Source organism: Xiphophorus hellerii, chromosome 22 (assembly GCF_003331165.1).
Source record: "Xiphophorus hellerii strain 12219 chromosome 22, Xiphophorus_hellerii-4.1, whole genome shotgun sequence".
Taxonomy (NCBI): Eukaryota; Metazoa; Chordata; class Actinopteri; order Cyprinodontiformes; family Poeciliidae; genus Xiphophorus; species Xiphophorus hellerii.
The window spans coordinates 13209170-13233189 of NC_045693.1; the positions used below are offsets into that span (position 1 = coordinate 13209170).

Sequence of the window (24020 nt, forward strand, 5' to 3'; positions counted from 1 at the left end):
TGAATATGTTATTCTCAGGACGAGAATGAATGTATTAAGGAAGACATTTTCAGGCTAACATGGAGTACCATTTGCTTATTTCAATATTTTATTTTTTGCTTCTTGTTCCCTTGTGCTCTGCACATTGTACCCACTTAGAACTGTTTAGTTTGCCTTTATTTTGTCTATTTGTGTATTTTAAGGCCAATGAGGATCTTCTCTGAAGTCAATGTGATCTTGTTCAAAAATATAACCATAAAAAATAGAAATGCCTCAGGCATTGAGCTCCTGGTGAAATGTGCTTTGCTCAGCTTGAGTGTCAACTTTGTGGATACACATTAGTGCAATGTGACTCAACCTCCAGCTACTGTTTTATGCCCTGTCCACATAGAACTGCATCTAAAATTAGCCTTTAAAGCTTAGACATTTAAATATATTAAAATGATTTCTCTAGGCTCTCAGTAAAATATTTTTTATTTCCTGCAGAATGTATTCTGTTAAACACATTAAGCAGAACAGTGTGCCCACTTTGTAATGCAATATTTGTTCATTGTTTAAAGAGTCTTTTGTGCATAATTGCTGCATTCACAACACCCTTCCTTCTAATATCTGCAGAGTTATCATTGCTGAGACTGTAGGGGGTACATAGCATCATTTCAAACCTCATTTAACACCGAACATACCCTTTCTGGAGCTCAAATTGCTCACCATGGAGCAGCAGAGAGACTCTAGACATTCATTAGCTTAATGAAAACAGGCCACTCTTCTTCTACCGCCCAGTGAGCTTGTTCCTGATGTAACCGCAGCGACCATCTGCTCTTCTGCTCCCTGCCAGCCACAGGATAGTCCTGTCACAGCAGCTCCAGTGAAGGAAGACATCCACAAAGGTGCTTTAATCACTGAGATTAGAGGACAGGCAAGGACAGCAAGAATTCATCCTTTCTTGTTTTTATCCCTTTCTTCTTTTTTTAATTTTATTGGTTTTATTCCTGCATCCCTTGGTGCTTCCCGATTGTGGTTGCTTCACTCATCTGAGATGTTAATGATGTTCATGAAAGAAGCTGAGTGTGCAGTTATCGGAGTTGACTTGCAGCAGCCACACACAGCTGGCAGTAAGTTATTATCTGCTCAGGCACAGCAGGAGATGATGCAATCTGAGAAGGTTAATATCATTTAAGGGTTAGCCAGAGTGAGGTGTAGTGGGCAACTGACCACCTGTTCAGATCTGAAGTTTAACTTTTAAGATCCTAAAAGAGGCAACTTAACTTTTGAATGTCAAAAACATTTATTACCATTATAAGACATCATAGGTATTTAACTTTGTTTCCTGTGGTCCTTACGTTTATCTAAATCTGCAAGTTTGAGGTTGTTTTATCAATTTACTCTTAAATTAATCACAGCTAATCCTAGCAGAAACTCTGACTGACAGTCTTGGAAAAATTATTCAGGTGCCCTGAACATTTTTACATCTTGTGACATTTTGTTAAATGCACAAATCTTTGATACATCACCACTAAGGTGTAGATAATTGTGAAGTGAAAAAAGATTTACATGATACTTATTTTTTGGAATGTCTCTATCGCGGTGCATTTCTGTGTTATCACATTTTTCTAAACTTTTCCTGAAACGTCTCATCCTCAGACAGATTGGATTGGAAGCATCTGTTAGTAGCAAATTTTATATTCTTAATGAGATTCTGTTATGTCCTGGGTTGTTTTGAGTTACTTTAGAGATTTGATTATGTACTACAGAGGAGATGAAAACATGTTTTCCAAGCAAGTTCTGACATAAGTGAACTTTAAATCACATGACTAATCAGCTGGTTCCACTGTTAAAATCAGTAGAATTGCATTTCTTTCTCCATATCTCCAGACAGCATTTAACATCGCCAAAACTAGTTGACATGACAGAATAATTGCAACTTGTTCTTGCCAACATATTCTTCAACATATTCTTGAAAACCTCTCTCCATTTTTTTGAGATGTGTGGTCCATGCTAGTTTGCTATCTCTCCTTTCTGTTAGTCCTTTCTTCTTTCCAAAGTGGTATGTCAAAAAATATCTCCTTCTTTATAATCTATGGAAAATCTTAATTAGCGCTACAGCTACCAAACATTTCTTACAATTGCTAAAAACCTTTATAATTTTATGCAATGAGCCCAAACTATGTTGGACACTGTCCATCTTATAAATTCAATTTTTAGCTTCCTCACAGTCTTGTTGATTCTCTAAGATTAATTAAAATCTCTCCCTGGGTTTTGAATAATTTTGGGTTTACCTGCAGCCATCTTTTGATAAACCCTTATTACCTGCAGATCTCTTATAATACACTTATGATGCTGCTACCCCGACCATGTTTCATAGTCACAGTCTTTAGGGTAAGGTGCAGGTTTAGTTTTCTGCCACATATAGTAATTTACATGTTTTGGTCTTATCTGACCAGAGCACCTTCTTTAACATGTTTGTTGTTTCCTCTGGCTTGTGACAAACTGCAAATGCAACTTCTTGTGACTTTGGTCTTTCCAAGTCCAAGTGTGTGGAATGTATGACTGATGGTTGTGTTGATAGATTCTTCCACCTGAATTGTGGATCACTGCAGCTCCTTCAGAGTTAGTAGTCTCTAAGGTCTGATTTTTGCCATGCTCTTTTCTTTTGAAGGAGACAGACTGAACAATTCTGTGTGGTTTAAACACTGGCATAGTTTTCTTTTAAAGTTATATTTAAATTTCTCCATAACTTTATTCCTGACCTATCATTTGTGTTCATTGAACTTCATGATGCATTTTGTTCACTTATGCTCTCTTATAAACATTAAGGCCTTCAGAGAACAATTATCCACAGCCCTTATTGGCAGCCCTAGATTTTATTTTTGGATATCAAAGTAATTGGTGATTAAATATAAATAGACAGAACTTCTCAGATCTTTCTTTGTAAAATAATTTGAAAACTATGCATCTTTTCCTGTCCTTTTTTCTTTATGTACTACTTTGTGTTGGTCTATTACTTTAAATATGAGTAAAATACATTTGTGGTTTCAATAAGTTAAAATGGTAAAATATTTAAAGTGCTATGAATATGTTTGCAATAGTTTTACATGAACATGAGCTGGTGCAAAATAAAAGGGCAAATGATAGTCAGAGCCTGGAGGTTTGAATCTGATGGTTTGTCTTCTGAATAGTATTACTTAATTTCCCAATGGGATGGGAACTCATTATTTCTGACTTTATCTCAGCGCTGACCTCTGGAACTGTTTCAGGAACGTTATTGGTTTGAGTCCATGCTCCCATTTTTTTATTTCTACAGTCCAACATTGATGGTGAATACAGATATGATACATCACTAGCGAGGGCACGGTGCAGGCAAGGGATAGACACATATGTCATCCTGGACTGCAGATGAGAATCACATTCACCTTTAATGCACGGCACAGAGACCAAAATGATATTGATTTATTACAGGCTACATTACAGCCTTTTTCTCTCATAGCGAATGGAATGTGAAATTTTATTGATACAGGATGACTAATGCCCAGCAAATGTCTTTTATGGTTAACCTTTTCTCCAAAAAGATCAAATTCCTTTTACACTAAACACTTACGAAGAGAGACTCACTCTGTGGCATTTGTCTTCAGTTATCTAAGATTTTTTATTTATTTTTTTTTACATCTGTGCTCTTCTCATATGTTGGAAGCACCAATAAGCTGCTTGATTTTCACTTTTCTCTCTCTCTCTCGCTCTCCTGTCTCAGTTTAACTTTGTAGGGAAGCTGCTTGGACCGCGAGGGAACTCTATGAAAAGATTACAAGAGGAGACAGGAGTGAAGATGTCCATCCTTGGCAAAGGATCCATGAGGGATAAAGAAAAAGTAAGACACATATTGATTTGTGCTGGAATGTGGTTATTTGGCAGTCCTAGAAAGATTGTTTACAGAAACCCAAGCACTACAGGATATTTAACTATGAACATACATTTTGGATTAGAAATAACTTGAATTTACTACCAGATAACCAAAGAAAGTACAAAACAATGTTTTTAAATGATGATATCATGCAATAGGGGAAAAAGCATCTAATGACTTAAATTTACTATCAGATAACCAAAGAAAGTACAAAACTATGTTTTTAAATGATATTATGCATTTGGGGAAAAGCCTCTGTGACCTAACCAAACCTATGTGGCCCTATGTAAATAATAATTTGACCTTAAACCTAGTAACTGATTGTACCACTCCTGCATGGGGCAATGCCTACCATCAACGATTTGCAATAAATGGCAGTTAATCTTGCACATTGCTAGAAAACTGAGGATCTTGTTTAAGGTCATGCCATAGTATTTGATCATATGTCAGTTCAGACTTTCACTGGGCATCACTGAATTTTGTGTTTAGTTTTCTTTTTTATTTTTTTAGGCATTCAGAAATGGACCGGCTGGTACGCTTTGGATTATTGTTTTAGTGTTGAATCTTTAAACTTGACCTTAAATAGTAAATGGCCTGTAATTGTGTAGCACTTTATCAAGTTCGGAAGACTCCACAGCACTTCAGACTACATTTTTCACACTACATGCACACGGGCGGGGATGACACAGGTGGTGCTGCACCATCTACCCAGCTCAATGAGTCAATTATAACCCTAGCTTATAAGCCTGGTGGGCCGCCAGGCTTATAATAAACTGGGGGAAATCCTGGGGCTCACCCTCTGAGATTTTTTTGCTTACTTCATGTTGTCAAGACAGGTAATATTTAAGAAATTTCCTGATTATACAGATCAGATGGAAATCAGGCGTGCGTATCTCTTTTGAAATTTCACCATAAATGAGCTTAATTACATATAATTCATTATTTAAAAAGGGGCATTTATGTCTTCCTGTAGAGACAGGTTGGTTTGAATAGCTTACAATATTTTCCATAACAATTTAACGTATGGAAACTTCTTTTGCATCCATGATAGTATAATATGATGATCTGAAACGTTAAAGTGTGCCCAAAAAGCAAAGACAAGAAAAGAAATCTGCAAGGAGACCAAATACTATTTTACAGCAGTTTATATCACATGTACATTCTAGTGACTATCTTCAAATATTGCGTGGGTGAGTAAAATATATATTCTTTTCACTTTACAGAACTAAATGGGAAAAATTATTTTCCCTTTCATGTTGTTTCATAGCTTGTCAATTAGGAATCAAAAGTATTGAATCTCCCTGACAGAGCCATTTATCTCATTGACTTATGGTCCCTTGGGACCAAACCAGGCGTGAGGACAGACTGCCTTCTGGGGCTTATATTCATGCTTATAACAGGTCTCAGAGTGTTCCTATTGAGTTACAGTGCTATTATTACTGTAGCCTTTGATTCAGACATCTTGACATGACAAAAGACATGCAGCCTTCCCATGTCTTCACTGAAACTGGACCTCTTCGTTTCATTACAAGGGAAAGACGGGGTGAGGAAAATAATACAGGGGCTTTTAGAATGACTTTAAAATGGCTGTAATTGATAGTTTCACAGAACCATGAAGACTATTTGACAATGTGAAAGGGTGTTTTTGCTTGGATTATCAGATGGACTTGTCGCTACCCACAGCTTAATGGAGTTTTGTGCTATATAATAATACATTTCATGTCACTGCTAAGTGCAGCTGCCTGCCCAGTTCCAGTGTTCATGTATGCAGGAGCAAAAAAGTTTTGAAATCTAACAATAGACTTTTTGCTGAAGGCAAAACTGTGGGTCAGAAAAGAGTTCACAAAATTTCATAGAGGTCGCAAAAGTCCTTAGAATCAGGTATTCTTCTCGACAAAACAAGGTCTCCAACTGGAGAACCTTTAAAAGAACATCTAATATGCCCAAGTCTAGCTATTCAAAAAAGTTCACCCTGAAGCAGACCACAAGATGTAAAGACCAGTTTCATAAGACAATAAAATGTCATCATGGACCCTGCAATTCTGTCTTGCTGCTGCTGACATGACAGTGCATGCAGTTAGAAAGAGACTAAATAAGTTTAACTGTCATAGTGAGTGTGAAGGATATATAATGTGTCAGAGTTTTGTAGTTATCTAATGAATAAGTGTTTTGTCTTTCTCCTCTAAGCTGGGAACAGGATGAGGTGAACCATCCTGTTCTTGGAGAAACCGGTTTCAGCTAGTTCAGAGAGACCCCTCTACTCCTTATCTTTAAGTTTCTGCTTTATGACCGACCCCCACCCCGCTTTGAATAAAACCAGGCTGCTGCAGGGTGACAAGTTAGAGTTATCCTTAGGCACCACTGAGACTCTGCTCCTTTGCAAAGGCTGAAGTGATACTACTCTCTGTGTGGTTCTTTATATTTTCAGGTTAAAATACCCAACATAAGGGCACACATATTAGTACCAAAAATAGCCAATACAGTCCTGTCAGTTTGGTTTGCAGATATCACAAATTAATGTGCTGTTTTAAACCTTAACAGAATGTTGATGTGCACAAGTAAAGGTGTGATGCAACGTTCTAGACATAGAGAGCTCTTCGTAAGCTCTTGTTTGGGACCATTAAAATTTCTCATGCAGCTGCAGTAGAGAAAGAAAGCACTCATTGACAGTGTTTTTATTAAACCTCAGTGAGGTATGTAGCTTGCTCTAGATCTAACTGAATAATTTGCATCAGGAGTGTCCAAAGTCAATCCTCAAAGTCCAGTATTCTGCATGTTTTAGTTCTTTCCCTGGATCAACAACACATCTTCATCAAATGATGGAATCTAATGAACATTAAGATGCTGGGCAGACAGTATCTACCATGGAGTTGAACCAGGGAGAGCACTGAAACATGTAGGATACCGGCCCTTGAGGACTGACTTTGGACACCCCTGACTTACCTGAAATAATGTGAAGCTGAATGTAAACATCATTCGTACTGGCAAAAATTCATCTTTTGTCCAAATGGCTATCTGTAGCATCCAGTCATCCCAAATTCTGTACATGGTACAAAATGCAAGTTGGAGGAATCCTAGTTGTATGAGAGGATTTTCCCAGCAGTTAAGTATGCTGCATTCAAGGACAGGTGGTACACTAGGGCATTGAAATATCGAAACAACTCCATTGATTTAAACATGTTTTATTCTCAAATATAGGCACCATCTTCAAAATTACTATTAACTGACCTTGTACAGCTTTGATCTACATCTATTTATTGCTTTGGTATTCTTTGCAGCAGCAGGACCTGCCCACCTCACCATTATTATAGGGCCCATAATAAATTCAAATTCAAGAAAGCATAGGCTGAGAATTAAGAAATGTAAAGTCCCCAGAATTTTTAAGTCCAGATCTTGATCTCAGTGAGATGTTTGGTGTGATTTGAAATGGAGCTCTCCATGCAAGAAACCCCTAAAGCATCTCACAGCTGAATGTGAGGAATGAAGGCTGATGTCAGAGTCTGGTAGAAAACCTTGGTTGAGTTTTCATCAAACTGCTGTCGTCAACTAGTGCAAGAGATGGTAGCAATCATTATTAAGGTGCTTTGGTAGAAAAAGCAGCTGTAACTCGCATTAGTTATTTTCTCAACATTTTCTGCAGTCATAGCTGCTTGTCAAGCAATGACCATGTAAACAAACATCTACCAGTGAATCTGAGTGAGCTACTCAGTGGGAAGATGAGCAGACATCACTCACCTGACAATGATGCAGACTTGATCTGATACGGGACCTTAAACGTTCAGCAAAAAATCCTTCAATTTGAACATGGATTCAAATTTATTTTAAATTCAAAATCAAACCCAGGTCGGGACACAATTTGTTCCAAACATTCGGCACAACAGCTGATTTCGTTATATCTGTACAGTTAAAATGTACTTTAACAGTGCTGATGATGAAGTAGTGTGTAAACCTACTTCCAGAGGTGAGAAAAAAGTTGAGGTTAAAAGAGAAAGTCTCAATTTTATTGGTCCATTTACATCATCAGCCTCACCTGGAGTATGAGATAGGGATCATGACCAAAATAAATCAAATCCTGTATGCAAAGGGGGTAGTCTCCATTTAAATAGCTGCTGCTAATTTATTCATCTATTTTTACAATATGCTCGTATCCAAAATATGTACATCTATTGTGGCACAAGCCTTTTTCATGCAGACTGACTTTTAGACAGTCAGATTCCTGCAGACAGAGGCTTGATACCTTTCAGATTTAGGAGTTTTTCTTTTTGCGGTATTGATTTTGTCTACTATCTGAGCTGGTCTGAAGGAGATGCAACTGACATCCAGAGGTCATGGATAAAAGCCATCCTGCCATTTTATGCAGCTGGCCACTTGACAGTGTTGAGCATTCACAGCCAAAGTCCAATTATATATCACACATATAGTATGTCAGTGTCTTGCAGCCAGCATAAATTCCCCAGAAATGTGGTTGAATGCATCAGTACCCCAAAATTTCAACTTTGTTTTTTTCATTTTTTACCTCAGAATTGTTCATCTGGGATATGTATCTAAAAAAAAAAAAAAAAGATTCTTGCCAGTCTACTACTACTACTTTAGTGAGAACGCGAGCAGCGGCGTTTTCGATCAGCTGGAGCTGATTTTTTAGACAGATCTGTGACGACACTGTTGCAGTAATCGATGCGACTAAAGATGAACACATGGATGAGTTTCTTAGATCTTGCTGGGACATGAGTCCTTCAATCCTGGAAATGTTCTTCAGGTTATACAAGGCCGACTTTGTAACTGTCTTTGTGTGGCTGAGGTTCAGGTTAGAGCCAATCGCTACACCCAGATATTGGGCCTTATTGCTCGTTTCCAGTTGTAATAACTGACGTTGTGTGCTGACTCTAGATTGTTCCTGTTTAGGTCCAAAGGTAACTTCAGCCACTCCTGAACCAGAGACAATGTTAGAGGCATCCTACCTAAGGAGAAAAGGAACTGGACTGTTGTAATTTGTTGACTTGCACCTCCATAGTCAATAAACCAACATGTATTCATCAGGTTAACATGAGACGAAAACACAAAGCTTCCAGATGTTCCCCCCCAAGACAAATCAAATACTGATGGTTAGAGAAAATAATATCGCTTGAATTTTCTTGAAGTCACAAATGCCTTAAAGCCCCTGTGGAACAAAATTTAAATTCATTGAAGAGTCAGGCATACTGCAGGAAAAATAATTATTTCTAGCCTAATTTGTGCTGTCCTCTGTTTTGCTTTTAGACATCTTGGAAGCAAAGACACAAAGACAGTCTACATGCAGGTTTTGATCAGATCCATAGTGATCTGACAGACATGCAAAGACTGCTAAAATCCTGGAGTGCTTTTAATTAAAGACGACCTCTCTTAAAGGGCAAAAAACAGTTCTGCAGTGCGAGGACAAGAGTTGGAATCCACAATCAGGTTGATGGGAAAAGAGTATATGACTGACACTCCCTCCTCCACTAAAAGCCACTTGTCCTTGAGTAAAGAACCTAACCCTTAAGTGCTGATGTTTAAGATGGATCAATTCAGACAAAAAAGGGAAACAAGTTACAGTTCTGGTCAACAGTTTACACACACTGAACATTATCATTTTGGTATTTAATAATATTTATAAGTTAAAGAATGTCTTTAAAACTCATACAGACCATAACTTAGCCATTTTAAAGGCTTAGTTATGGTCAACAGAATCATTCTATCACAATTCTGTTGATTGATTTTTAGTCTGGATGACAAATATAACCAGTAATACAATCTAGGGTTGTTGTAAACAATTAATTTAGTAATCGAGTAATCTGTTGATTATTCTGGCGATTAATTAAATAATCAAATAAGAAATTTGAAAAAATAAAATATTGGTAAATACTGCCATAACAGCAGTTTTAATATCGGATATCAACATCAGCCCAAATTTTTCATATTTGTGCATCTCTAACAGTTACTGTTCTGTAGTTTAGAAAATTAACCTGTAGCAATAATATAACACTAATAGTTTTTTAAGTTAACCTGGACAAAGGTTCTACAAACATTTTAAATTATGTTCAATGTAGTAATAAAGCAGCAGGCTCACAAAAACACTTCTAAGCAAATACTATATACTATATTTAGTTTATGTATTCATTTTCAGTCAATTTAATAGATTAACTCTCACTTTGCACAGTCACTTTGTGTCCATGTTAGCGACGGGATTTGGCACTTTCGTTATACACAGAAATGCGTCTGCCAGGTATGCAGGCACTACGGTGCGCTCCGTCCACCCATTTATTCATTTTCCATTTCATCTGTAAAGCATCAGCTACAGCAGTCCACTGTGTTTAGTCTATCCGCTCCATCTATATAAATATATCTACTACACACTTCAATGCCGCTCACCCCAAAGCAGCCACTAAGAAAAAGCTATGAGAGGATAAAGGTTGTCCTATTCCATGCATCGCACCAGTTATTTTAAGAATGCTTATTGGTCCCCCAAAGAATGATAATTACCCTGGACATTTTCATTGAACTTGAACATTATGATGCTAACATTCAAGTTAGCAGTATAACTTGATTATTTGTGCAACATAAATAATCACCTGGCTGGAAAAATGTGTGTTTAATAGTAAAATGTAATTTAATGAAGCTTCAAGACAGGAATTTCAATAATCAAGATACTCGAATCATTCATGGAAACGCTACAGCCCTAAAACAATCAAAAGATTAATGCACTTAAAAATGGCTTCCAACGTGATTCCAGGTGTTGAATATAAAATCTAGATGATAATACACTACCACAGTTAAAGGTGGTGGAACATGTGTGGACTTTGTTTATGTTTGACATCAGAATTGATCATTTCCCACATTTCCTTCATTTGTCTATGCATCCGCTGTGCCAAGTATTTTTGATAAATCTAATTTAACTATTAATTCACTTTTGGAATTTACTGAAAAATTGACTGTTCTTTCCAATAGGGCTGAAACAGTTCTTCAATAAATTTGGGTACCTTGATTAATAAAAAATCAGAGAATTTTGACAACCAAAAACAACAATGAAAAAAATAGCATACTTCTGAGGAAGAGTGAGCCGTTTTCTTTCACATATTTTGCAGTTGGCAGCTGATTGTTAAAAACATTGTGCACAACTGCAAGTTTGAAAGATAAAAACAAATGTTAACCTGTATTTAAAGCCAGTTCTGCTGCTCCCAAGTGGCCAAAGCAGATAAAAACTTGAAATGCTGAGTTTACTTTAGAAAAGAAATTATCCTGCCAGCAGCTTCACATTTTTTCTGTACAATTTATGGGATCTACTTTAAAAGAAAATATCTGAAAGCTTTGCAATTTTCATTTAGGTTTATGGAAGCAAGCGTTGTTTGATAACTAATACAAAAAAACAACAAGCAAAAAATAACAAAATTGCATTTGCAGTTTGTCTCTGATGATTAAGTCTGTCATTTTCCTTTCCTAGAAAGAAAAGATGACTCAAGTGTTGTTGCAATTTTTAGCCTGATGATGATGAAACTTAAAACTTTTAGTAATGTATATCTGAACATTTCCCAATTTGTTTCATATTATTTCAAACACTACTGCCTCTACCTATGATGAGACATTTGATGTGGTGCCTTTCAAAAAAATTGTTCCTGCCTCATGAATCTTTTTCCACATTTTCTCATTTTATGACCTCAAGTTTCAATGTGTGTTATTAGAATTTATGTGATAAACCGACACTAAGTGAAAATAATCCTGATTGTAAAGTGGAGGTGAAAAATTCTATTGAAAATTTTAATTCTATGAATTTTATTTTGAAATAAAATCTTGAATAGCATGGCATGCCTTTGTATCTTGCTGCAGGTCCATAACTTGAATAATCAGTAGCGCAATAATATTTGTAACCTGGGATATACATATTACAGAAATTCCTTGAACTATAGATATTATGAGCTGATATGAGTTTTATTGACAAAATATGAGGTAGAGTTCCTGTTTTTTGGGGAGACGGGGGTTTGCCTTCAGACAGTTTTGTGTTAAAGCACAGTATGCTTTTTATAATTAATGTATGTATGGTTATGCTGAAGACTATAGTCACAGGATAAAAATATTAGTTTAAAATTTGACTTCTGTTCAAAAAGGCAAAATCACTTCACTGACTCCTTTATTTCTACAGGAAGAAGAATTACGGAAAAGCGGGGAGGCCAAATACGCCCACCTGTGTAATGATTTACACGTTTTAATTGAAGTCTTCGCTCCACCAGGAGAGGCCTATTCCCGCATGAGTCATGCCTTGGAGGAAATAAAAAAATTTCTTGTTCCAGTAAGTTTATTACTTGATTCTCTCTCTTATTTTTTTTTATTATTTTTCTGTAGGAGAACAATAGTCACTACTGCTGACTTGATTGTTTCTCCACCAGACCTATTAATTTTTTGCTGGGCTCAGAATATGCAAGGTTTTGTTTATAGAAAAAGAAGATATAAGTATGAGGTTTATCTCTGCTGCTCTACACGTTTTTTTTCTTTGTTCCAAAGGAAAAAATAATGTATTCTGCAATTAAAATGCAGTATGAAACAACTTGCAAGACTCTAGCAACTCAGAGCCTGCAGAACTTTGCTGTAATTAGTGTGCATGTTGTGTACCCTTGCTGAGTCTAAGCTGTAAATATTAATCAAGCTTTGCAAATGTGACAAGCCTAATAGAAGAGTTGTACTGGATGAATCTACTTTATGTGGTTCACGTTTCTTCCTGTACTGAGCCAGCGCTCTGTATGCGAACTGAGCCAGCAGGATGATGATGCTGCAACAGCACTGAGCTAAAGCAAATACAAATTACTTAACACCAAGTGCCAAAAAACAAATTAGTAAAGGATTATAACCTCTTTCCAAAGAGGTTAGGATGCCGTATAGTATAGATTAAAACAGAATGAAGTGATTTGCAAACCATTTAAACCTTCTATTTAATTATAAAAGTGCTAAAACAACATGATGTTAAAAGCTAAAGCTTTTTGAGCACGCACAACAGCTAGTAGTTTCTTCTTTCATCCAATTTTTTTAAACATGCTAGGTCACACATTAAGTTATTGAAAGAAGTTTTCACGAGCAAGGACCACACAAGGTTTTTTTCACATTTGGAATATGTTATGTATTTTTGATTACTTAACTTTATTTTTGTAATTTTTAATTCAGTTAATTTTGTGTGTGTGTATGTGTCTACCATGTTTTTACATCCTTGTGGCGACCTTTTCTCTGTCTACATTGTGAGGTTGTGAGGGCCACTGCTCCTTGTGGGGACAAATCCTGGTCCCTATGAGAGGAAAGGCTGTTTTTGGGTTTGGGATTAGGTTTGGGACTAAGGTGTGAAATGAGATTTGGTTAGGGTTTGGCTGTAGAAATTAATGGAAGTCAATAGAAAGTCCCTCCAACTATGTTTGTGTGCATGTGTCCTACAGATGTTTTTTTGTGTTTTAGAAAGACTCTATAATATATATAACAATATACTATTGTAGCACCACAGACCCCTCGTTTACCCCTGTTCTGAGGCACGTTTGAAAACAACTCTTTGCTGCATTTTGCTGCGGTCTTTTTCAATGTGAAAGAGACATTTCACACCTTGCCTTCCCTCTAGGTCGCGGAGCATTCCACTCCACATTTTTGTAGTTTCAGCTTTGCAACAAAAAAGTTGTAATGAGAAACCCTCTGAAAACCATCAATTCATTTCCATGGATTGTGGTAGGGCTGGACAATATTAGTTAGTTTATTAGTTTTGTTTTAATATCTGATATACTGTCATAACCTTTCCTCTTTCATCCACAGTTTCTTCTTGAGCTGTTATGCTCCATTTCTCCTTTCACTCTTCGCCTTTTTTTTATTTCTAAGCAGTTATAAGGCGAAACATGAAACTGCTTCTGTGCCAGTTACACAACAGGTTGTTACCTAGGTTGTTGCTTAGCTGGCTGTGAGAGGTTGAGCGGCTATCCTTTCATCTGCCTATATCTGTCACAAGGCTGTGCAGTTCAGCGAAATTATTGATCATTATATGAGATGGCATTCTATTGCTATTGATCAAGTGTTTATCGCTATACATGTATGTATGTATGTATATATATATATATATATATATACAGACCAAATATATATATATATATATATATATATATATATATATATATATATATATATATATATATATATATATATATATATATACAGTACAGACCAAAAGTTTGGACACACCTTTTAATTCAATGAGTTTCCTTTATTTTCATGACTATTGACATTGTAGATTCACACTGAAGGCATCAAAACTATGAATAACACATGTGGAAATATGCACTAAACAAAAAAGTGTAAAACAACTGAAAATACCCCTTATATTCTAGTTTCTTCAAAGTAGCAACCTTTTGCTGTGATTACTGCTTTGCACACACTCTGCATTTTCTTGATGAGCTTCAAGAGGTAGTCACCTGAAATGGTTTTCACTTCATAGGTGTGCCCTGTCAGGTTAATAAGTGGGATTTCTTGCCTTATAAATAGTCATGAAAATAAAGAAAACCCATTGAATTAGAAGATGTGTCCAAACTTTTGGTCTGTACTGTATATATATATATATATATATTTTATTTTTTTTTTTAATTAAAATATATATACGTAAATATATATACTGTATCTGTTACTATGTTAAAATAAAAAAGGAAATTGGACCAGTGTACCCATGATGTTTAGCTTACTATTGTTTGAACTGATCTTCATACCTGTTTTTATTTAAGATTTACATAATCATTTATTGAAACAACCTGTGCAGTTTCATGTTGTCTGGAATCAAAACATTCATTGGGAATGGTACATGCTTGAATAAAAATAAAACCCTTTGCAACACCCTTTCCTCTCAAAGCTGACATGCTCACAATTTAAATTTTACTTTAGTAGCCAATTTGATTCCTGCTGTGCCTTGCGCTGTAATACTGTCATCCACCTGTCCTAGTAAAAAGGTAGGGAATTTATTTATTTTTGTTGAATAAAAATGCAAATGTATTTTGTCAGTCTGAGAATAATAAAAAGAATACTGCAGGCAGAACTTCTTCTCTAGCTTTATTGCTGCAGTTTGGAAAAAGATGAGATGCTGTTCTTTTAGATATCACAGCCATGTGTTTCAATTAGAATATAAGCAGATTGAACAATAAAGGAAAACATATCCACATCCATGAGAGTAAACAGATTGTCTCCTTTGTGAAGATCTCCCATCACAAATAATGATGTGGAATCACTGAAAATGGACCAGTTTGCAGAGATTTTTAGAAACTGATATTGTTGCCAGAGAAAAATACTGTAGTTGTAATTGGTAAAACGCCTTATCCTGTCTTAATTTTGTAAGGCTTATTCCAAGATACAGCACTGATTGATAGGGGGAAAAAAGCATGTTGGTTTCATATTGGCTGTTGAGGTGTTTGGTGTTTGAGTCAAGTCTACAAATATTTAGTTAGATTAGAACAGTGTACACCTAGATTTAACAAGCAGCCTCTCTATGTGCCAACTAAACCTAAAAATAAAGACATTGTACCTTCTGTTACATGGATCTTGCTTGTTGCCTTAGGGATCTTATGGATTTGCAACTGAACTCACACAATGCAACACAACAGGCACTTGTCAGTATCTATAGTGACAGATGTTTCCCGCCTCCAGTGAAGAATGAAATCACTGTCCTGCTGTTTTCCTTTCTTATTGACATTCTATGCATTAAAAGCTGTGCTGTAAAAGCCAAGCTGTCACGTTATTTTTAAGCAGAAGTCGCACATAGGTGAAAATCATGTGCATAAAGCTGCATGTCGAACACAGAGAATGACAACTTAACTGCTTCTGGTGAGTAAGCATCAACAGCTGAGTCCAGATACTATTACATGTTAAAAAGACAGTCAAGTCTTTGTTACTGTCCATCCTGCTGCTTAGGAATACCGTGAGAGCTTTACTTTTACAGCGTTGTTCTTAATGCATAGAAAGGCTATAAGAAAGAAAAACTGCAGGACAGTAATTTCATTCATATATATATATATATATATCCACTTTAGAGTTTTGTTTCAGGATTAGAAAGACATACAAACGCAGATAGAAGCACAAATACCCCATAAATATTTTGCAGAGTGAGAGGTAGTTAGGAAGAACAGGCTATCTTGCATGTAGATGGGTGGCCCTGCTGCTTTAATCTCAGCCCAAATGGCAGCAGACTAAGGGTAGCACAAATGCCTGAGGAATTGTTATCAGAGCCTCACCAAATAAAATATATATAATTTAGTTGATGCATAATTTGGTTCAGGGCTGGCTTCTCATTAAAAGCCAGACTGATTAGTTATCTAGTATGAAAAGGTGTGAATTGGACCCTTTTTCTTAATGGAATTAAAAATATTAGCACCCAAAATTTTTCAAGCTAGTTAAGAAAAAAACTGAAAAACACAATCATTCAATGATTTGCTCTTTTTCCACCTCACCTAAGAGGCTAACATTCTCAAACATTTTTAGATGTTCAACATGTATGTGACTGTATTTCACACATTGTGACATTTTTCCAACAAATGCAATGTTGTGAGGATGCATTGCTCTTTAAGGGGTTCAAACCTCGGTCCCCGTAAGAGGAAATGGTTTTTTGGATTAAGTGTAGGACTAGGGTATGAATTGAGTTTAGGTTAGGATGAGTGTCAATATTAGATTATACATATTGATAAAAAAATGAATGTTCTCTCTGAAGGTAGAAAGACTTGGTGTGTTTGCGTGTGTGTGTGGATCTATGTGTGAAGCATCTGGCTTTTGATGAGAAAAAAAATGTTGCACAATTTCTTCTGCTACCATGAGTCATGACGTGTTCCTAAAATCCTCCTGACCTGTTTTATCATTTCATAAATTATTGTACTATTTTATGATTCAGCCCAGTTTTTGATATTGTTTTCTACATTTTCAGTGGGTATGAAGAACTAGAACACCAGATTTTACAAAGTCAAAATAGCTGGTTTTGTCTTTTGGCACCCATATTAAAGATTCAGAAAAAAAATACAAAAAATGTAACTAAATGCAACACCATCAGTTTAAAAGATTTAAAATATGAAACAAAAGCAAATATTGCCTTCAAACAACTCAACTTGCAACAAAGTATACGAGCTCTTCCAATCAATCACTAAATAATAGAAAATACAACTCTTGTTTGACAGTGTTGCCCATTACAACACTTTCGTGCAAGTAGCATTTATCCTTCTCCATAAACTGTCAAATTGTTAATCTTGAAAAGATCTGGATCCAGAATCAGAAATGCTTTGATGCCATTGTTTTGATTATATAACCTTTTATTTCAAATTGACTGAAAGCTGAAATACAGTAAATATGTATTTGTTCTTCTGAGCAATGACAATTGACTGGACCGTAGTTCCCTTAAGTAGGTCAAAGAAATCAAGAAAAACTGTAACTGTTGCCTGAATTTCTTCTCAAACTTGATTCCTTCCATCTGCACCTCCACCTCACACACAGACTACTCTTCCTTGCCATCATCTATCTATTACTCTCATCCTCACTCCCATCGGCCTTAGATTCATTCTGATAAAAACAAAAACAGTTGTGGCACCTTTTAGGGTCTTTGAACTCATTGCTAATTGCAGACTTGTGTGAAGGAGTGTCAAACATTTGCTTCAGTGGTTTCAGACTGATCGAGGTAGCTTCCAATGATTAGGAACTGCATGTTGTACTGTTTGGTTGCCATAGCAAAAACAACGGACTTTGGACCGCTTGAATGACATCCATGTTAACTGTTTTGCAAAAGGGTAAAGGAAATACTGTATGTCAATCCAATGAAAAAGGATGAACACATTTACAAGAGGTGTCTTCTGCTCTGCTGAGATAGTGGTGATGAAAACTGAGTTGATCCTAATTTCTTTAAGCAGGTCGAAGCAATCAAGAAAAACTGTAAAGCAATGTACAGTATGTGAAATAAGTATTGTTGTGTAACAGACCTAGATCCAGGGCTACCGGTATGACCACCCTTCATCTGCTGACCTTGTAAAGCCTAACTTTAGCTTCATGAACAGCGGTGAGGCTGTTCAAGGTCATGCATGGTCAGAATTAATCACAGAGAGCAAACAGTCTCCGGGGTTATCTCTGTGCACTCATTCTAGCACCTCTGTCAACAGTCAGTTTTGACGAGTTCTGGCTGCTTTGTTGTCCTTTGTATGAGCTGCCAGCTTCCCTATTAAGAGCTCCACTGTTCCTTTTCAAGAAAACCAAATCGACAAATGCAGCCTTAGTGGTTCATTAATAAAAGGAGCACATGTGCAGCTTGATAAAGGTTTTGGAACCCTAACAAAAATGATTTTTCCCTTCGTCAATGACACATTGACGTCAAAGATGTAGTAGGTCTGTTTATCATACTACGTAAAAACCATTCTTTTGAAACTACTGTAGCTACCTGTCAATTTAAATTTCAATATCTCTTTGGTCTTTGGTTTGATAGATCTTTACCTGTTTCGGTTCACTGTACAAGTTTCAACATTTGTGTGATTTAGTTAGAAATATTTGCCATTTTGCTGCATGAGTGCTAAATGCTTTTAAAAAAGAGTTGAAAGATAGATATTTAAAGTCAGTGAAGAAAGGCATTCGGCTTTTATTTTATTTGTCTGATGTTGAAAGCTGAGATATTTTTTTTTTATCAAACAGAAGTGATTAATAGATAACAAAATTACTTCTGATCTGAAAATGTTAATGAAAAACTAGATGTACTGTTTATTTCCATGACACTTGTGAACTGTGATTGACTAGAAATTAGAATAATTATCAATGTTGTCACTTTCCATGCCACCAGGTCAAATACACAGAAAAGCAAACAAAGTCTTACTGATATATCTGTCAAAATATAGGAATAAAAGACAAGGCAGCAAAGCAAATCTTTTAATATTTCAGGGAAATAAGCCTGTTAGTATGTCAGAGATGACAAGATAATGAAGACTTTGTGTTTGTTCCTCTGTCTGCTTTGTAATGATCCATATTTGAAGATGAGCTGAGAGAAATAATTCAAAGGACAAAATATTTAGAAAAGTGCCTGAAAGCGTAAAGTACAAACTATTAGATTTGCTAAGTGCATCCTAGGTTAAAGTGCTTTACTTCATTTGCACATTTAGTCATGTTACAACCACAGACTTTATTTTGTGTGACAGACCAACACAAAGTCATGTGTAGTTATGATGTGGATAGAAAATAAGAACATAAATCTCAAGATTGTGTAAGCATTTCTACTCAATCCCCTTTTGTCTGAAACCTCCAAATAAAATCCAGAAACTACATTGCTTTTCCTGTATATATTTTAATCTCAGTATAAATGAAGGCGCTCTGTAAAGACCCCCGAGGTTTGCTAAGAACATATGTGATGATGAAGACCAAGAAACATAAATCGGGTAAAGTTGGAGTATTGTACTTAATAATTATGGTACAAAACAATATCCTAAGCCCTGAACATCAGGAGCCCTGTTGAAATCATCATCTAAACATGGAATGTGCCTAAACCATTGGAAATCTAAAAAAAAACATGGCTGTTCACCAAATTAAGAAGAATGTCAATCAAAGCAGTTGCTAATAGTGCCATGCTAACTATCATCTAATTGTCCAGACCTAACTCTGAGGATATTTGGTTGGGCTTGAAAATTTCTGTTCAGAGATACTCTCTACCTGATCTGACTGATCATAAGCTATTATGCAAAGAAGAATGAGAAAAACTTTCCTTCCTTCAATATACAAAGCTGGTAAAGACATACCATAAAGATGTGTTGCTTTGAAAGAAAAGATTGCTCTCCAAAGGAATGACTCAGGGAATGGGCTAAAAAATATGCATGAAACACTTTTTTTTAGATTTCAGTTTTTATTCTTTAAATAAAAATGTATCATTTTTCTTCCACTTCACAAGTATGAACTACTTCGTGCTGGTCTATCACATAAAATTCCAACAGCTTGTGATGAAGTCTGGCACTGTAAAAAGGAGGAAATGTGGAAGAGTCAAAGAGGCAGAAATACTCTACAAGACATTATTTTCTGTCTCCATACATGGCGAAACTTTTGAGTTCTGAAAACTGTTGATGATTTTTTAAAATAATTTTTTCTGCAGTCATTTAAACCCTAGGCCTTCTGAGGAATATTAATTATGCTTAATGTGTGTGTCAAGAGCAATAACTACCTACTACACTTTGTGTACCACATAAACAAAAGACAGCATGCTTCATCAACTTTTTAATGGCTAACAACAGTGTGGTTTTCCTGTGTGTCAAGATAATTTTCATTTGATGCTGGTAAAGCCATCTGTTGCAGTCAGAAAACAGGAGTCCTTTCCTTTCGTATGTAAGACATGGTTCTTTTTGCTGCCATAGGACTACAATGATGAGATCAGGCAAGAGCAGCTGAGAGAGTTATCCCTGCTGAACGGATCAGACGAGTCGAGCAGAGGGAGGAGCATACAGGGGAGGAGCCTAAGGACAACAACAACAGCATCCACAATGTAAGGTGGCAACTTAGATTTGAACCGAAATAAATCCTTGAATAAAGCTGGTGAATGTTATATGTAAAATGTGTGGTCTACAATTACTACTATGGTAAATAAAAAAAACAGATACAATTCAATAGTCCTTACTGAATGTGTTATTAGCTCAGTCTTTTTGCCCATGTCTGCTCCTCTGGTATATATCTACACTTAGTTCAGAATATAAATTGCTCTAAATACGCAGCAAAGTCAACACAGCCATCAAGTTCATCAGATGTGAGCAATTTTAACCTACTGTTGCATCAGGTCACAATCTATCTTTAATCATTTACTAAATCTGGCTTTTTACCATAAAAACAGAGAAAAAGATTACACTCAGTGCTTCACTATAACCATAACTTGAACTTGGGTCACATCAAGTCAGAGGAACAAGTTGGTAAAATTAAAGTATTACTTTAAACCTAAATCTAAATCACTTTGGGCTCAACTATATATATTGTCAATATCAAGTTCCATCTTTAGTTGTGTTTGTAGATGTCTGTTTATGAAGACTGCAGAGCAGCAGGTCACTTTTTTAAATGTTTTTCCCATCTGTCAAAATTTATTTTGCTTTCAGGGGGCAGAGAATATTTCACATTGTCTGCCTACTGCAAGCAACTGTGGTGTGGAGAGACAATACATTTTTATTGTCCTGTAATTTGCATGAATATGTAAATATGGGCATATTCTTTCCCTAAATGTGTGCATACTTGCTCATGTAAATAAAATTGCACGAGAGCCTGCCAGCACAATTTCAGAAGGAGAATTTCCTTTGCTGCTCTATAAATATAGCTGTTTTCTAGAACACCTTCAAAAACAGGTCTTGAGTTTAAATTACAGTTAATTAAGTGAAGAGAAAGAGGGGAGACATATGGATGTTCAGACCCATAGAAGGCGTATGAATATTTGTTAATCCTCTGACATTTATCAGCCATAATGCGGCATGCTGTAAAATTCAATGCTCTTATGGATATTCTGGAGCTCAGCAGGACGTTGTGAACGAGGTACATTTCAATAACAAAACACGAAGTGTCCACCTTCATGGTGAATTTTCAGATTAATTGGTTCTGTAGATTTTCTTTCCCGTATTTCAATTCAATTTCCACCGAGTTTCCTCGAGGGAGATAGCGTTAAGTATAAAAAAAGACTTTTTTTTCCATTAATTTTTTTTTTTAATACCTTAAACATTCACGGTAGACAGAAATCTCTTCTCTTACATGTATTCAGAGTTTGGGGATCTAAGCGGCACCAGAAAAAATAGAATTTGATTGACTTCGCCATATATTCAGCTACCTGCATGAAACACCTTTAAAGCAATTTGTCTGTAATCCACCTGAGCCCTTGCAGTCCCTCAGGAGAACGCAGGCACATTGTGCCATGACAGCATGGCCTGATTCAAGCAGTAGCTAAATCCAGCACAACCACGGGTTGCTCCCAATTCAAAAAACATCCCCACCACTTCCCTACCATGATTTTCTCCTCATACTGTAACGATAAGCAATTTTTCAAAGCTCCATGAAAAATATGCCACCAGAAATTCTGCTTTTGAGTATTTGTATTTTGGCTCCCAGTGCACTGCTACCTAGAGGAGGATGTGCCAGAGGGAAGGAAGGTGTTCTATCCCACCTACGGGAGAACGTTAAAAAGTGAGTTAACAATGCTACATCCTTATCGGTGCAGCAGTTTCTCTGTGGAGCAGTTGCCGGACAGTCACACTCTTATTAAAGAAACAATATGGCCTAAATTCCTCTTGATTGCCCCGGTCCTCTGGCCTCTCTGCTGGTGCATGCAGTAATGCTGTTTATACCTGTGTGCCTACAGCCTGAGGCAGGTGTTCTTGTACAAACAAAAAGGTACTGTTCAGTCTTACTGAAAGAATGATGTTTCTCAGTCATATTCTGTGTAAGTAAAAACAAAAAAGATACTTAAGAGTTCTCTGATGATTGTAAAATTTACCTCAGTAGTTTTTCCCCAGTTTATTTTACCTAGAGTTAAGAATGTTACAATCAGGCTACGCATATGCCAAGATAAGAGAGATCTGCCAGATTTATTTCTGTCTTAATTCTACTTTCTTGCAAAAATAACTCCACCTTTGACAACAAAAAATGCTGTGAGGCAAGATTCTGAGTCTATGCTTTTTTGTGTGTGCTTGTTTGTTTGTGCAGGGGCCATGGAGGTGCAAGCAGAAGAGCAGCAACACCACGAGGGACAGCCGCAGTCACACACAGCAAACTTCCCAAAACTGCTCTGACGAGGGACTTGCAAGCTCCAAGGATCAGGGGGGCAGCAGCAAACGCCGGATACAGGCCCCCACTGTTAGCAGTCACACATGAATCATATGATGACTATGTAAGTCCAATCCTCTTTACTCAAATGCAGAAAGTCTCTCTGGTGGAAATTTGACTCAATCAGAAATGCTCTAATCCACTTCAATGTGCTCTGGATGAGTGTGGCTTTTTATGAATGCTCATCCTATGATGTGAGTTTGCAAAAAATAAAGCAAAAAGAAATTATCCCTTATTTTAGTTAACATATTTTACTGTGTAAATTGTATACTCCAAAATTATTGTGGATAATCCAAAAGATACACATAAATTTATTTGCAGCAGTAAAAGTCTGAAGTTCCACAGATTCCAACTCAGACATTGATGTATGAATTCACTGTTGTTGCAAACTAATTGTGGGAGCTGGCCCTTACACACACACACATGCACATACACAACTTTCAACTAAAATGTGATTCAGCTTTGTAAAACTGAAAGTACTGAACTAAGCTGAAGTTTACTCCATAAACCACAAGTTTTGCTTCATAATACCAATCTTTGATCATGTTAGGTATCTTATGGCATACTGCATGGGATAAATAAGATAAGAACTATTCTGTGAGACCATATTAGGATTTTTTTAAACCTTAAAAAGGGAACTGAAACCTTTTGGAAATTTGCTAATATGCATTCCACTGAGACATTGGTTACAATGTGAAAAACATATTACTAATTCCAGTTCACCTTTCACAAGCTTTCAGATCAGACAGTCATTAAGAGTTAGGCCAGTAAGTGATTAGTGGAATAGAAGAAGTGTCTAATGCTTATAAAACAGTAATCTTATATGTTACATGTTAGGAGCATCTAATAATATGGCATCTATTTACTACCAAGTTCCAGAACTAAATTACTATATCAGGTCAGTTATCAATATTTAATATTGTCACATTCCTAAAATAATGGCCTAAGTTGTTTTTCATAAAAGTGATTTTGGCAGAAAAAAGGAGACCTAGGCCATTATTTTACAAAGTTTGCAATAATCTATATTTATATTTATGAGTATATCCCAAAACCTTCATACAAAAGACATAGGTGATAAGACAATAAATGATCCAATCTCTTCCAAAGTGAGTGAGCCTGATTTAGAGAGCATGATTGATATTTTAACATTCTGCAATCAACTTTAAACCAATTTATTTAGAAAGCACCTTAAAAGTGACCAGTTTGACTTAAGTGCTGTACAGCAAACAAAGCAAAGCATTGCAAGAGCAAAAATTAGAAGAAATAGTTAAAAACTAATGCACAAAAAATTACATTAAGAGTCTTTGTACATTTAGTTATTTGTGGTTCTCCTTATTGAAGCACATTTGAA

General features: G+C 36.2%; 1 protein-coding gene across 4 annotated transcripts in view; it reads left to right on the forward strand.

Moving 5' to 3' along the window:
- The window catches only part of khdrbs2 (KH domain containing, RNA binding, signal transduction associated 2), an 89718-nt gene that overhangs the window by 30757 nt on the left and 34941 nt on the right, over nt 1-24020 (forward strand). For 3 of the 4 annotated variants that reach the window (XM_032553949.1, XM_032553948.1, XM_032553950.1), the window contains exons 3-7: nt 3725-3841; nt 12027-12173; nt 20236-20363; nt 21956-22030; nt 22550-22733. In XM_032553949.1, coding sequence (XP_032409840.1) covers nt 3725-3841; nt 12027-12173; nt 20236-20363; nt 21956-22030; nt 22550-22733 — 651 coding nt within the window. The remainder of the gene's footprint in view (nt 1-3724; nt 3842-12026; nt 12174-20235; nt 20364-21955; nt 22031-22549; nt 22734-24020) is intronic. The other variant, XM_032553951.1, reaches the window with a different exon arrangement.